Raw genomic sequence first — 15,127 nt, 5'->3', positions numbered from 1 at the left:
ACAGAATAACAATACACTTAATGTCTTACAAATCTTGTTGTATTTTCTATGGTACGTGTTACTACACTGTGCAATTGTATGTGAACTCCCATACAAAAAAAGGAGCAATGCAGAGGGAGAGTCCAATTAAAGATATGCAGTGATTACTGATTACTGGTAGCCCCAAATTCCAGTTAACGCCAGTGTACAAGGATTATCTGAGCTGTTAATAGTGTTAGTAATATTATCTGAGCTGATTTAATAGTAAAGCTCAAACGCGTTCCATACTACAATACCCATAATACACTTGGCAATTTCCCGATAGGCCATGCGCTATTTTGAATAAGTGCGCGACGCCACGTTCTGATTCTAGATTGTCATTTAAAATACAACATCCACATCGACTTGGAGGAAACCTTGCCGACAGTGTAGTCATAATTGAATAAGGCAGCTAAACCACCTAGCGTTATATAAATCATTTTTGTATAGCAAATGTTATTTCTCTGGATCGTGGTGAGTGATCAAAAGTTATAAACGTAGCTAAACTTGACTCCTAGGTAACTAGTTAGCTAACTAACCTAGGTTAGATAGCCTAAGATAGCTAAATTCTCAAACTTAGCTAAGGTAGCTAGCTGGCTTGCTGTTTTTCATTGAGAAAGCCAACTACCGCTTGTTCCTGTACATTTTCACCGGCATGCAACTAGCATGATAGGCTACAATATAAGATACTCAAACGCTTGGGCAACCTTAGCTACTAGCGTCATATTACTAGCAGGCTAGCTAGCTAGTTAACGTTATTAGATAACTACGTTCTGAATTGCGAGCGAGACCCATAGACTTGGTTAATACTAGCTAGAGTTAGCAAAAAGACAAATTAGCTAACCGCTGTCTTGAGTGGTTTCTAGCAATATTACAGGCGTCCTGTGAATGTGTTTGAAATACTTGTCATGGGTACAAACCTGCACAGATATTTATGCAAGACATTTCAGTCCTTTATATCTTATCTTTAAGTTGAAATTAACAACTTACTCGTATATTGTTGTTCACTTGGAAATATCAACGCGGAGGATGCATAAAGCCTTTGTCGCACATTTGATTATCTCTTTGTACACTTGATCACGAACAACGCGTACAGATTGCAGGCACAGAAGCAATGCATGAACTTCATTGATCATTAGGCTTTTGTTTCGTTCGTCAAAACTATTAGTGTGGGTATGACCGTGCTGACAATCGTTTTACGTTCAGATTGCAACGTGTTACTGCTTTGGTACCACTCAATATTTTTAATTATTATAAAAGTTATGTTCACATCTGGACCACTCGCTGTGAGCTTTTGACGGCTAATACTAAGCTCATTCCCTCATTACATAGCTAACCAAGCAATTTACATTTACAGAAAAAACACTGAGAGGAGAATGAAATGTCTAAAAACAGATGACTACCTTCAACGAATATTGTGTCTTAAAGACACAGTGGTTCTTCACGATGAGTTGAAGGTAAGAAAAAAACCTTAACTGTCCCTGTCATTTTCTCAGATGCACTGTACTTCAATGTGAGTTGTACTCATATCTGCTTTACTATAGAAACATGTAGTTGATGGCCTCGGCCAATGGGGCCGGACGGTGTGTGATCGTATCATTCGAGCATGCAACCAGCGGCTTGGTGCTGGAGCCTTGGAGCTGGAGCATTTAGAGTGTTTGGTGGATCTCGTAGAGCTAGCCGTGCAGGGCTACGGGCTGATCACAGAGCCCAGGACACAGGGCTGCCCCTTTTATCTGGAGAAAATAATCTTCCACATCCTGCAGAAGTTGGTTACTCAAGGAGCTCATGGTCCTGCTAGCCGACTTGGGGAAATCATGTATGTCAAACTACAGGGCTCATCGACAGAGGTACAGAAATGGCTTAGCTCTCTTGAGACAAATAATAGGGCGTTATTTCATGCATCATTCACTTTTACTACAGTTTAGTAGCCTTATGGTCATATTCTAAACTGAATATATGCATAGAGATTACACTTATGCATGAGCTTTTCTTAAAACAGTATGGATGTTCAGAGATGCTTGGTGCATCTTTTAATATTCATTCTGAGATGTTTCTGTCGGCAGGCTGAAGACTTCCGTGTTCTGGTGCGGAACTGTTTTGCAGTGCTATGGAACAGTCTCCTGCTTTCAGGTTCTTGTGGCTCTCGGGCCTCCAGCCTGCCTCCCAGAGAGCGACTCCATTGGCAGCTACAGGCTCTGCTCTTCCGGCTGCTGGAGGACACGGCCACCCCACCATCCTCCCTGTCCAAGGTGCCTCTGTTTGTGGAGGAGGCGGTAGGCGAGTATGCGCAAGCCTGCGGGGGCTTGTCCCAGGACGATGGCGTGTTTTTACTCTCTGAGCTGCGGGCGTGTTTCCTTGGCCCCTCACTTGGTGAGCATGCTATTGGGGACTCCAAGTTGCCTCTGCCCTTGCTGGCTGTGAGGTGTCAGGTGGTGTTAAAGATGTGCAGGCTCCTGTGTAAGAGCAGGCTGTGGGCCGAGGCCACGCTGCTGGTGGATAGCGCTCTGGAGATGGCTCAGCGGATCAGCGACGTTCTATGCCCACCTCTAGGCCTCATCAGTAGGGCAGTGCAGCTGCACTGTGCCCTTAGCTCTGGGGAGGAATGCAGCAAGATTTTCACAGACTGTGCACGTGTCCTGAGAGGGCTGCCTGCTGCTTTGGGAGATGCAGGCTGTATCATACTGGAGGCGTGTCAGTTGGTCCTCTGGGCAACAGAGATGGGGCAAGCAAAAGGGATGGGTGGGACTTCATTGCTGGCCTGTTTTTCTTTCTTGGAGGAATATCAGGAGCTTTTGCTGAAACAGCAGCAGGTATGTCTATTAACATCTGGGTGAATTCTGATGCTGGTGCCTTTCTGTTTTTACCTTTCTGTTTGTGATTTCCAGAGTTCGTTCTCGCAGCAGCTGCAGTATTCACTGTGCTTCAGTCTGTACCAGGGCTTCATGAGCACCTACGACAGCCTTCGTAGCTCACAAGTAATGCTCACCTACCTTATACACTGCAAGGATTAAGTGCATTATGATGATTCATAAACTAAAGTCTGTGTTTGTTTTCCTTTTTTTTGTGTCTGGCTGCACACTTCGGTTTTCTAGGAATCACTTGGTAATTCTCTCAACAGAGTTATGTTATACTGCCAGGCAACGTTAGGATGTATGATGAATGAACTACGCAAATTGTCAAATGACAGCTTCTTACTCAAATCAGGTAAATCATAATAACCATTAACTATACATTTAATCAAACCGTTTTTCCTTCTAATGTACATATAAGCACAAAATATTATTAAAATAATCACTGATAACTATACATCTCTCTCTCTCTCTCTCATGCTAGTGTGTGCGGTGAATAATGTAGTGTATGAGTTATTTAACAGGAAATTGTATAAGGAAGCATTTGGACTGGCTGAGATTGTATGTCAGGAATTGAATAAGGACTGCCCTGCCTCTCTCCCTGTGGACAGAGTAAGTTTTGTCCCCACATGTGCTCACGGGATCTGGTCTTCTAACTTGACCTCTTGCTCCCTGTTGCAGGGTGTTCAAGGTGTGTGTATGTGTGTTCGTTTAGGTGAACCGCTGCTTCATGCTGGTTGTGCATTGCAGTCGTCGGGCAGCCCAGCTGGAGAGGGCTCTAGACTGGGTGGTGCGATGGATTCAGGTTCTAGGCGTACGGGTCCTAGATCACCTTGCGGAGCCAGTCTCGCTGTGGGTCAAAACCAAGTGTGATGCTGCACGTGCAGGAGAAGAAGACGCGCGCCTCAGGTAATGTGAACATGCATGCTCAAAGTGTATCCACTGAGAAACTGCAACAGTAGAATGTTGCCACAGTAATGTTTATTACTGATGTAAAGTTTGGTTGTTAAATTTCTATAACTGATGAAATGTTTGTTCCTTTGAAACTATAGGTTAAGTGAAATCTTGTGTTTGGGGGGGGGGGGGGGGCAACCTTTTTAAGGTTTATTTAGTATGAAATGAAGCTAGGTTCTGTGTAATACTAGACCTCCCCTAGTGCTGTCCTCCTTTGTCAGGACACTGCGTGATGGTTTGGGAGCATCACCTGTGGATGAGGAGGTGATGGTGTGTCTGCTGGAGGAGGAGCTGCGTATATATAAAGAACAGGCTGGTGACACGGCACAGGAACGCTATAACACTCTCTGTGACCTCCTGGATATCTGTCATGAAGACAGCACACACACACTTAGGCGTGCCTCATACCTGTGTGAGATGGCACAGGTGGTGTGTTATCAGGACTTCAGTCAGCAAATTGACTGGTATGTCCATGTTGACGTATACACCCATTAATGTCCACTTTGCATGCATTCACAAGGCAACGTATTAAGACAGTCTTTTAGTGTCATTAACAATTAAATTGCATTACCTTTTTTAAAACTAACATTTTTGTGTTGCTCAGCACTGCAGTTGATTTTACCCATGAGGCTCTGCGCTTGTTGGAGGAGGAGCCAGAGACAGCTGACAATGCTGATAGACTGAAGGATGAAAAGGCACACACCTCTCTCTGGCTCTTCATCTGCACACTCGAAGCTCACCTCCAGGAGGTCAGTGCTGCAACGTATGAGTTATGGTTTAGTAATCATATGTCTTCAAGAGTGTAAATCCACCCTCTATTTTTGGGGTAAGGGAAGTAATTAACATTGTCATGTTGCTTCATATATATATTTTAACTGTTCAGAGAATTTGAATATTACCACAGCTAGTGTTCCTAGTGATGGGATACTGTTGACTGATATAAGCGTGTGTGGTGTAGGGGTATTTATTATTATTATTATTATTATTATTATTATTAATATTACATATTTTGTGCCAGGCGCTTGATATAGAGAAGCGTCTACGTGCAGTGCAGGAGGGCAGTAAGTGCGGTGGGAGTTTGGAGCCGGTTCCCACCAATGATCTGGATTATGAAGACAAACAGAAACTCCAGGAGAGTCAGCTGGTGTATGACGGACTCCGCTTCAACCTGGCAGAGCACAATAGTAAGGAACGCCCACACACCCTGCACTAAACCTTTCACAAGCATGGTGAATGGAAGCCTAATGCTGGCAACACTAAATTCTGTGTGATCCCATTTTTGTTTAAAAGTAGATGTGGAATGTAAAATGTGTGTGTGTGTGTGTGTTTTAGAACATTGTGAGCCTTTGGATAGATGTTTATCTCTCTGGGAGGCATTGCTGAAGGAGGGATCGATGCCTGCAGTGAGAGATCCCAAAAGCACTGCCTCCTCCATCTTGCTGATGGCTGCCCTCTACTCACTGATGGCCAAGGTGAGTACACCTGCACTGCCCCCCAGGGTGAGATTACAGCTGGTGTGGGTTTTCTAATCAAGCAGGAGCTCCAGGCCATGCTTGGGTGGCAGAAGTCATCTCTAAACCGTTTGTCCGTTGTGCCGTTTCTGCCTCTGCTGTCCTAGCCACTGAGGGCTCTGCAGAGCTATCAGCTGGCTGCGACTCTGCTCCAACTCCTCGGTGATGGCCAGAATAGTGCCAGTGCGCTCTGCCACTCTGCCAAACTCCTGCTGGACTTGGGATCTCCCCAGCTTGCTCAGGTACCTGGTGGATAATTACACAAGGAATAATGATTTTCTTTGTATTGTCCAGCAATATTGTTTTCCATGGGACAGTACTGATTTTGTGTGTGTGCGCGCGCGTGCGATCAGTTGCAGCTGGAGCAGGCAGAGCAGTCCTTGGCTGGAGAAGCAGACTCTGAGGGCATCACTATCATGTCAGTTACAACCAGACTGCTGAGAGCTCATCTCTGCTACTCTCTAGGAGAGGTAATGCGTACGCGCACACCCCCAAGCATTTCATTTTTAAATGTGTAAATGTCTTGCATTTATATCAAATGAGTCCAGATTCATCTCAGTATTACTCAATAGCAGTAATTCGCCCGCTTTTTAAGATAATATTGACCAACCGGAGAAGGGGACAGCTAAAGTCCTTCTGCTGTGACATATTTACAGCATTTAGCTGACGCTTTTATCCAAAACAACTTACAATTATGACTGAGTACAACTTGAGCAATTGAGGGATAAGGGCTTTGCTCAGGGACCAAACAGTGGCAACTTGGCAGTGGTGGGCCTCGAACCCACAACCTACCAATTACAAGTCAAGTAACTTAACCTCTGGGCTACCAATGCCCACACGTCATTTCAAGCTGGTACTCGAACAAAATCTTAGGACATCTTAACAATAGATAGATGCATAGATTAGTTTGGGCTCTCCTCTAACAGAGACCTGAAGAGCTGAAATTAGCTTCTCTCAGAAGATTCTCTCTCTCTCTCTCTCTCTCTCTCTCTCTCTCTCTCTCTCTCTCTCTCTCTCTCTCTCTCTCTCTCTCTCTCTCTCTCTCTCTCTCTCTCTCTCTCTCTCTCTCTCTCTCTCTCTCTCTCTCTCTCTCTCTCTCTCTCTCTCTCTCAGGTAGAGCATGGTTTGTCCAGCCTGTGTGATGTCTTAAAAGAGACAGCACAGCATCACTCTAAGAGCTGGTACATGCTAAAAGCTCGAGCACTACAGACAGCCAGCATCTACCTCAGTCTGGAAACAAGCACTCTCCCGCCAAACCTGCGCCAAACCATCGTCCAGCATGGTACACACCCTCTGCGACGTGGTCAAAGACATGAAGGGTACTTGCTGTTATTGGGGTAATTGTAACAAGTTTATAAATATGAATTCATGTGTGCGGGCTGTAGGTGTGAAGACTCCAGACACGGCCCAGTATGAAGCGCTGAAGTTGCTGTGCAGTCTGGTGATGATGTTGTTGGGAAATGGCTTTTATGGAGCACCTGGTCACAACGTGGACACTCGCTTTGTCGACCAAGGTAAAAGACATACACTTCTTTTCTTCAGTAACTTCATACACAAGACAATCAAACGTGAAATATGTAGTGCTTGGCGTCTTTGATTTTGTGGCTACATGAACGTTTTTCTACCTGCATCTGCCTGGCTCTGTAGGGGACAGTGTGCTGTTTAAATGGCTGTTACTAAGTGAGGTGTTGCTGTGCTCTGAGAGGGTGGTGTGTGTGAGGAGTAGTGCTGGGGCAGCTCATGAGGCCAAGGCCCAGTGCTTGGAGGCTCTTAAACTTGCCACTAAGCTACACACCTTCACCCAGTAAGTCCCACACTCCTGCATATATGTGAGAGAGAGTGGTCAAGAGGTACTTGATGGAATAATTGTGAGGATTGTGTGTGTGTGTAGCTGTGCTGACATGTTGGTGATGAAGGCTGAGCTGGAGTTGATGAAAGGAGCAAGTGAAGTCAGTGCTTTAGATTTGGAACAGGTCAGAAACCTGCTGGATCTTTGCACAGGTAAGCAAAGTGCAAATAATATAAATAACAGTAAACGTCATTGCTTAGAGCTGAAGTGTGTAGATTTAGGATAACTGTGTGTGTGTATGTATATACTGGTATTAGCAACTTGGGAATTATGACTATACAGTATTATTAACCATATGAAAGCAGGTTGGTTTTGGATTTTGTTTTACACTATAAGGATAAATATAAAACCAGGTAAGAGAGTCCTAGATAAACAATAGCTTACACTAAGATGATGTATACTTTTAAAAAAGAAAAATGGTTTTAAAGGTTGAATTGGAATCGCTAAGTTTAAAGGTAAAATTTTCTAAAATACTCCCCCCCCCCCCCCAACCTCTTCATCTCTCTCTTTCACAGACCTTGGCGATCAGCAGCAGCAGAAATCTGAGCTCAAAATAAAACCTCGCAAAGGCCGACCAGCTGCTCAGACCTCTGCCACCCTGGCTCCTGAGGATGAGGAGGAAGACCTCCGCGGCCTCCTGAGTTGTCGTGCGCTGGGCCGGGAGCCCGTGGAAGCACTGTCTGAGCTAGGCCAGGAAGCGTCACCCCCTCTGAAGCCCAAGCGGCAGCGCATGCTAGCCTGCCTGACCCACGGCGAGGGCTGTTCTTGTGCCTGCTGCAGTGAGCCCAGCCTGGGCCGCGTGGCCGTCCGCTGGGCCCTGGCACAGGCACACCTCCATGACGAGTCACCAAACTCCCATAGACTACGCTACTTCGCCAAGCTGCGTTGTCGTAGCGTTACCGTTAAGCTACGCGTCCACCTGGCTACCCTCCTGTCCACTAAAGGGCTAGCTGGTCCCACCCCGTCCCTGCTGAAGGCTGAGCTTGGCAGGGCACATCTGGGCTCGGTGCTGATGCAGCTTCGCTGTGGGGCAGAGGAGAAGGGCAAGGCTGCTGCCCTGTGGGAGGAGATTGAGGCAGGGCTAGAGGCTGTGGAACCTAAAGGGGCCATGTATCCAGAGCTGGCCCCTCTTAGGGCGGCCCTTCTCAGGGCTAAGGCAGAGGCCTGCCTCCTGGCCCTAACTGGGAAACGGCAGTGCAGCTCTGATGATCTCTTCTCCTCCGTGTGGGGCTGGACCCCACCACTGACAACAGCTGCTCCCAAGGTCAAAAAGCAGTCCAAACCTAGAACAGAACAGACCCATCCAAAGTGCTCCAGCAATGACAAACTTCTCCCAGCAGTGGGGACATCTGCTAAGAACCTCCCTGATGGCAACAGAGTGGCCTCCAAAGAGCACTCTACTAAGAAGACCAAAGAAGTGTCTGCTGCTTCCTCAAAGAAAGCCAAGGACTCCGTGCCTAAAATCAGTAATGCAAAACATGGCATGGAATTTAAAACGCCCCGGGCAACCAGGACCCCCCGCCCCAAATCTACATCCTTGGTAACTCCTGCCCTCCTAGCTGGGGACCTGAGTGCATTTGACTTCACCAGTGAGGTGCCTGATATCTCCACCCCAATACCAGTCTCCAAGGCCATGCCTGGCAGCCGCAGACCTGCAAGGACAAAGGTTGCTTCAAAGGGCTCCTTCCAGGTGTTTAAAGACTCTTCTCCTCAACAGGAAAATACAGTAGATGTTCCAGCTGCACCCAAACGGACCAAGCGCTCACGATTTAAGGTTTGGGAAGTGCAATTTGCATACCTTCCATGCTTCTCCCCCTTTGACAACTGACTGAATACTGATGAAATTAAATTAACCTTCAATCCTTTTATACACTTGTCTGTCTTTTTTTTTTGTATCAGGTTGACTTTAGTGATGAGAGTGATGGTGAGACGGCTCCCCCTGCTGTGATGGAGTCAGAAACAAAGGGCTCTGTCTCATGTAAAACCCGTTCAGCACCCAAACCAGCCTGTAAAGTCTCTGAGGAAGCCGTGGCACCCAGAAGAACAAGGGTCAGTAAGCAAAGCACGGCCCTCTGCACCAGCGGCCCCTCCTCTGAGGATGAAACAAGTGTGTCCACGCAAACCCGGTCCCGGCGGCAACGGCCCAGAAGAGGTCCGAGCTCCAAGGACCTCGACCAACCAGAGAGAATGAGGATGATCAAAGAGGATGAGGATGAAGATGGTCTAGATGTCAGCCTGGAGGACCTTCAGGAGTCTGAGACGCTAAGTGGTGTGTGAGAAATGGATTAAGACTAAATTAAAGAGCTGTGTGTAATTGACCTTTAGCTTAATAGTCTGTGCTTTTAAAAAAAAAAAATTTTAATGTGGGTTTTTGTTTTTGTTTGTTTGTTTTTGTTTTTATTTTGTTTTTTTGTGCAGGCAGTCCAACAGGTGGCCCTGTTGCTGATTTTGAGGTCCTGAGGAGAGACTTGGGAGCAGATCTGAGCAGAGATCATGTGAATGAGTTGAGGAGCTCGGTGCAGCCGGGCTTAGGCATGCATACTCCACTACCCCACACACACGTGGCACCAGGTAAGACTTATTAATTCACTCCAGAAAGGAAATGAGCAAAGTCTGCTGCACCCAAACAACACCGCACTGTGTTTATTGTGCACACACTGGCTTATTGGGCACCAAATGTATGCAAAGCTTAGCTTAGTAAAGCCATATCTATTAACCAGTCCAGTTACTGTGCCTTGATCTCAGTGAGGACTGAATTTTTGATGTGCTGTCTGAATTATGTCATTTTCACCTAGCCAGCTCTTACTGACCAGCACAATGTGATTTAACTTGGAAAGCATTGTATTGTCTAGCATCATTTCTTCTGAGATATTTCTTGTTCTGAAGTGTATTCTAAGATACAGAATATTTCAGGGTCTATTAATGTGCCAGAATTCAGTTCTCATGACAATTTTAACGTCTGTGTGTCTGTGTGTGTAGGTGAGCTCTCTCTAGATGTGGTCAAGTCACTCCTGTCCTCCTCTTGGCTCCTCCTACATCATTTTCCGAGCCCCTCCCTCTATCCTCATGTGTGCTCATTACTGGTTCAGTTACTGGGCCTTTCTGATCCCATCACCACGGCAATGCTTCACGCTCAGTCACTCGGAGTGTCTACTCGCCATCAGATGACCCGGCACCTTGCTAATCGGCTTAGGTATGTCGCTCGCATCCTCAGAGTACTAGTGACAGTTATGACTGCTTATGAAAGCTGCTTTATAAACTAAGGAGAGTGGTGTTTTCTTTCATTGTTGGTTTACCATTTACGTTTTGGGTATTTCTGTATACAAAGCGCACATTTATTTGAATATCTTACCATGTTGGATTGAACCAGAATGATGTCCTTTACTCCTGCATTTGACATTGTCCCTTCACTCACATTTGGGGCTCCTTTTTGTGGGCTGTGCAGTGTGCAACATAATGCTGTTTTGGTAATGGTTATTCCATTTTCTGTAACTACTACTGTATATAGACCTGAGACATCTGATGCCATCCGGTCCTGCTGTGTGCAGAATTTCTGGTGCGATTACTGCTTGCCTCAGCTTTGTTGTAAGGCCGCTCCCTTTTTCAGGAAGCTGAAGAAGTCTGGAGGTGACATAGCAACGAGTCTGAGTGCTCTGAGTCTGGAGGAGTCTTCCACACAGTCCCAAGCAAAGACACTAACTGCACTCGAGAACATCTACTCCTTTACTTCCATCCAGCCAACACAGTTCCCTCAAACGCACTGCCAGGAGTTCACACGGCAGCTCGGAGACCTGCCAGCAGGTACCAAACGCACTACAAACCATGAACAATAGTCATCTGCCCTCACATGCCCTCTTCCTTAGTCTTGTGGCTAAATGAATGCAGCTAGTTTCTTAATGAGTATATGATTTACTGGAATGAGTTCTCCTGTGCAGGTGTGACCGTGTGCCTACTTTCTCTTGTGGGCGTATGTCCTGGTGAGGTTGGCAACACCATCCTTCTTACACGACTGGAGTGTGACTCTGCCCCCATTACCATAAGGATCCCAACCGCACACACGCATGTATGAGTGGAGGTCTTGGAAATATGTTTCCGCTGCAGCTGCTAATGGGCTCAGCTTGATGCGTTTTGGCGACCTTTCTCTGACCTTTTAGTGCTCGATGGCTGCACTGCTGGAGGAGATGGAAGCAGTCCTGCAGGGGCAAAAGCAAGTGAGCGGCGTGGCGGACAAAGTGCAGTGGTGGGAGGGCAGGAAGGCCTTGGACACTCGCGTGCAGGTGAGGGTTGGGGGGCATCATCGTGGCTACGGCAGGGTCCAGTGGAAGGCTGATGGTAGGATGTCTAAAGGGGATTAAGGAGGTGTGTGTTTTGGAAAACTAAGCTTGAAGTTTTACCATTTATTCCGGTCTCTGCGTTTAGTCATTTAGAGGAGGTTCTTAAATGGGCCTGCCTCTGTTTTATCTAGGTTGGTAACTAGGCATGCTATGAGCTTGTGGTCATTTGCAGAACATTTAAACAGTCTGTGTTTCTCTTGTTTTCAGAAACTGATTGACAAGATGGAAGAGGCTTTAGGAGTATGGCGAGCTTTACTGCTCCCCTTGACCTCTGATCCTGAGCTTTTGGTTCAACTGAAATGCCTTGAACCCCTACTAACAGGAACAAAGATCACTGTTGACATGTTAAAGGTGTGTGTTGGTCTGAGCGTGTAGACCTGGCTCAGGCTAGCCTGCACTGCAATGTATGAAGTTGAAGGATGATGTGTAGCCTTGAAACCTAACACCTATTTAAACTTGGTGTTTTGCATAACCACTAATAAAAAAAAATAAATACTCCAAAAACAAATGAGTAAAGATGAGTAGTCATGACTTGATGCCTGTACCCTAAACAAAGGCAACCTTAATGTGAGACTCTTGCCACTTCTAAGGTAGCAGCCATTCACACAGCTGAAACATGATTCACTGTACTGTATCTTTTGCCTGACATGTTATACTTGCATAGATCTCTCTCTCTCTCTCTCTCTCTCTGTGTCTTTCTCTCTCTCTCTCGTCCTGTTACTCATCTACTTTTATCTGTATTTCTATTTTGCAACCAGTGAAAATAAGAGCCGATTGGATCACTTCGATGTTTGATTCTGATGAGTTAATGGCAGTTTGTTACAATCTATAATTGTTCATGTCATTAACAGTTAATAGAACCTTGTAAAGCAGTGATACAAGTATAGTTAAGTACCTGTGCTGTTATGCCCTATATTGGTCCAATCAAATCACATATAATTTGAGTTGTACATAATTTTCTTTATCATATGTTAATATTTCTTTCTTAGATGGTTCTGTCTGCGGCTCCACTACTTGCCCTCTCAGACCTGCAGTCTCTGGCTAAGGGAGTATGTCTGCTGGAAGGTGACTTCCTGAAGGTGCTACAGAAGGGTGTGTCTGAACTGAGAGGGAGAGAGGAGCCTAAAGGACACACAGTCTTAATTTTAGACAAGGTAAGTTATGCACCTTTGTCAGCAATATGTAATATAAAGAAATAAACCGTGCATTATGTGAGCGTGTGTATATTTGCTACACTACTGATATTAGCAACATAAGGATAAAGATTCTAACTTAAAATCTGAAATTTAAATGCAATCGTTTAACGGCTTGTGTTTACTACATTTTATGCATTTCTGTTAACTTCACTTTCTGCAAGTGAAGCCCAGAAACCAGACCACTATACCAGATCACATGCAATACTGCTGGAACAAGCACAGAAGGGGTTCTCTGCATATGTGCTTAAAATAGTTTTGGGTGTGTGTGATTGTGCAGTACCTTCAGAGGTTGCCATGGGAGAACATCCCTTGTTTGAAGCCTCGTTCCGTCACTCGTATGCCTTCACTACATTCTGTACTGGGACACAGTCATCTCCAAGAAGTACATGCACGCACGCACGCACAAACATACATACACATGCAAACGCCTTTACTGGGTTAAATGTCTGACCTGAGTTTCTCTCTCTGTCTCAGGTGGATCCTGACTCTGTGCAGTCATGTGGTGTAGATCCTAAGCAGGTTTATTTTGTTCTGAACCCAGACAGAAACCTACCTGAGACTGAAAAGCGCTTCAGAGACTGGTTTACTAGGTTTGTTGCATGTGCACGCATACCCTGCCCATGCTGTCTGGCCTCACTATGCGTCTGCCTCATTTAATGTTCATTTTGTCTGACTGTTCAGTGAACCGGCCTGGCAGGGGGTATGTGGCGCTCCTCCCGATCCTGATCAGCTGCAGGAGGCTATATCCACAAAAGACTTGTACATGTGAGACTTTGTACATTACTTCACCTAAAAATGCCTGTTTTCTCCACATAGACCACAAACACAACTCATGCCCAGCTCCTGTTCATTCTTTTATCCCTCTCTCTCTCTATCTGTGTCTGTGTGCGTGTCCCGTCCTTTTTTTTTTTTTTTTCTTTTTTTTTTTGGGGGGGGGCGGATGAAGCTATGTGGGACATGGCGCAGGGGTGCGCTTCCTGGATGCCCAGAGGCTGCAGCGAGGGCGAGTGCGAGCAGTGGTTCTGCTTTTTGGGTGTAGCAGTGCTGCACTCAGCATGCAGGGCTGCCTCGAGGGAAATGGCATTGTCCTCAGCTACCTCATCGCCGGATGGTAAGAGATGTATAAGGGCCATCATTACTGTCAGTCGGGAGTAGTCGAATTCAAGAAACGTCTCTATAGCACATGCAGCAAGCACCTCAACGATTTATTATGCTTTTAAGTTAAATTTCCAATTTCAAATGTTTTCTTTCCGATATCTATCGAGGAATTGTATCGTTACATATCTCAGATACTGCCTGATAAACATAATTCAATTGTCAATTGATTAACTCTTAAACCTCACAAAGAGCTTGTTAATTAAATAATTAATCATTAAAAATTTAGATGTGTTGAAAATGCGCTGGAAAAATAATTTTCTGTATATCTTTTATAGTCCATTGGTGTTGGGGAATCTGTGGGATGTGACGGATCGTGATATAGATCGCTTCACTTCTGCCCTCTTGCAGTCCTGGCTTTCTAGTGGCTCAGGGTCCTCACTGTTCCATCACCTTGTCAAATCCCGTGATGCCACACACCTCAAGCACATAATTGGAGCTGCACCAATTGCATATGGTCTGCCTGTACATGTGCAGTAGGACAATGGCTATATGTCCTGATTTTACAGTGATCACTTGTAAATAAAACTTTTATTTTCCAAGTGAAGTGAGGTAACATCACCTTTAGCGGAGGTGAAAACCTCCAGTCCTTGGACATGAGTCTTCCATAGTTTGGCAATTAATAGTTCAAGCTTTGTGTTCCTTAACTTTTTTAAAAAATTTTAGGCATTTGGATTCATGCTGTTTTAATTTGTGTAAACTTTAATTTTTGTTTTGGAAAATTGTGCTTTTGCTTTTAACTTGAGCTGTTCCTAAGATTTTAAACTATGGTATTACAAACATGTAATTTATATTAAATCCATGCGTGATTAAAAGGATTTGCAATTTTATTTATTTATAAATTACATTAGTTTTACAGCATTTTGGAACATAGTTTGAGTGTAATTGACCAAAATTAAACTTTTTCCCCCAGATTATTTATTTGCATCATGTTCTTTGAACTTTGTGTGTATATATTGGCCTAAAGGACAATAGCACAGATGATTTTGGTATAGTGATTAATGAAGTTGGAAAATGGGCTTAATGACATTTTGTCACACTGCTTCTTTAGCTGTGGTCTGCATTCTTTGCTGTTTTACAAATACCATTTTCTGTGATTCCAGCTATTTTGCATATATAACAATGATTAACTTGTCTGGCTATTTCATTTGCTGCACTTTTTGTATTTAATGAATGACACTGAATTTAGAAGGCACTACATTTTCCATTTCTGCTATTAGTTTTGATTCTGGTCCACCTTCAGAGAGCACACAATTAC

General features: G+C 44.9%; 1 protein-coding gene across 1 annotated transcript; it reads left to right on the top strand.

The window, feature by feature from the left end:
- The first annotated feature begins 427 nt into the window (after positions 1 to 427).
- espl1 (extra spindle pole bodies like 1, separase) lies at positions 428 to 14,776 on the top strand. Its single transcript, XM_027007861.2, has 32 exons — positions 428 to 492; positions 1,376 to 1,475; positions 1,563 to 1,868; positions 2,085 to 2,831; positions 2,907 to 2,996; positions 3,114 to 3,225; positions 3,355 to 3,482; positions 3,586 to 3,779; positions 4,046 to 4,288; positions 4,429 to 4,573; positions 4,843 to 5,008; positions 5,157 to 5,296; positions 5,443 to 5,577; positions 5,689 to 5,805; positions 6,449 to 6,617; positions 6,721 to 6,849; positions 6,983 to 7,139; positions 7,227 to 7,336; positions 7,700 to 8,958; positions 9,084 to 9,453; positions 9,603 to 9,755; positions 10,164 to 10,377; positions 10,792 to 10,985; positions 11,120 to 11,247; positions 11,339 to 11,461; positions 11,726 to 11,869; positions 12,508 to 12,672; positions 12,992 to 13,096; positions 13,189 to 13,304; positions 13,396 to 13,479; positions 13,661 to 13,825; positions 14,148 to 14,776. Exons 2-32 carry the CDS (start codon positions 1,395 to 1,397, stop codon positions 14,347 to 14,349), a joined length of 6,591 nt encoding a protein of 2,196 aa, XP_026863662.2. The 5' UTR covers positions 428 to 492; positions 1,376 to 1,394; the 3' UTR covers positions 14,350 to 14,776.
- Positions 14,777 to 15,127: the final 351 nt, after the last annotated feature.

Source organism: Electrophorus electricus, chromosome 3 (genome assembly GCF_013358815.1).
Source record: "Electrophorus electricus isolate fEleEle1 chromosome 3, fEleEle1.pri, whole genome shotgun sequence".
Taxonomy (NCBI): Eukaryota; Metazoa; Chordata; class Actinopteri; order Gymnotiformes; family Gymnotidae; genus Electrophorus; species Electrophorus electricus.
The sequence above is the reverse complement of the archived record's forward strand: the minus strand, read 5'-3'. Positions and strand labels throughout refer to the sequence as shown.

What these genes read in the sequence shown, in the direction of transcription:
- espl1 (XM_027007861.2), top strand. Translation starts at nt 1,395, where the DNA reads ATGAAATGTCTAAAAACAGATGACTACCTTCAACGAATATTGTGTCTT. An exon ending in GATCTCCCCAGCTTGCTCAG is followed by an intron (nt 5,578 to 5,688) that starts GTACCTGGTGGA and finishes GCGTGCGATCAG; the next exon opens with TTGCAGCTGGAGCAGGCAGA. An exon ending in CCTTGGACACTCGCGTGCAG is followed by an intron (nt 11,462 to 11,725) that starts GTGAGGGTTGGG and finishes TCTTGTTTTCAG; the next exon opens with AAACTGATTGACAAGATGGA.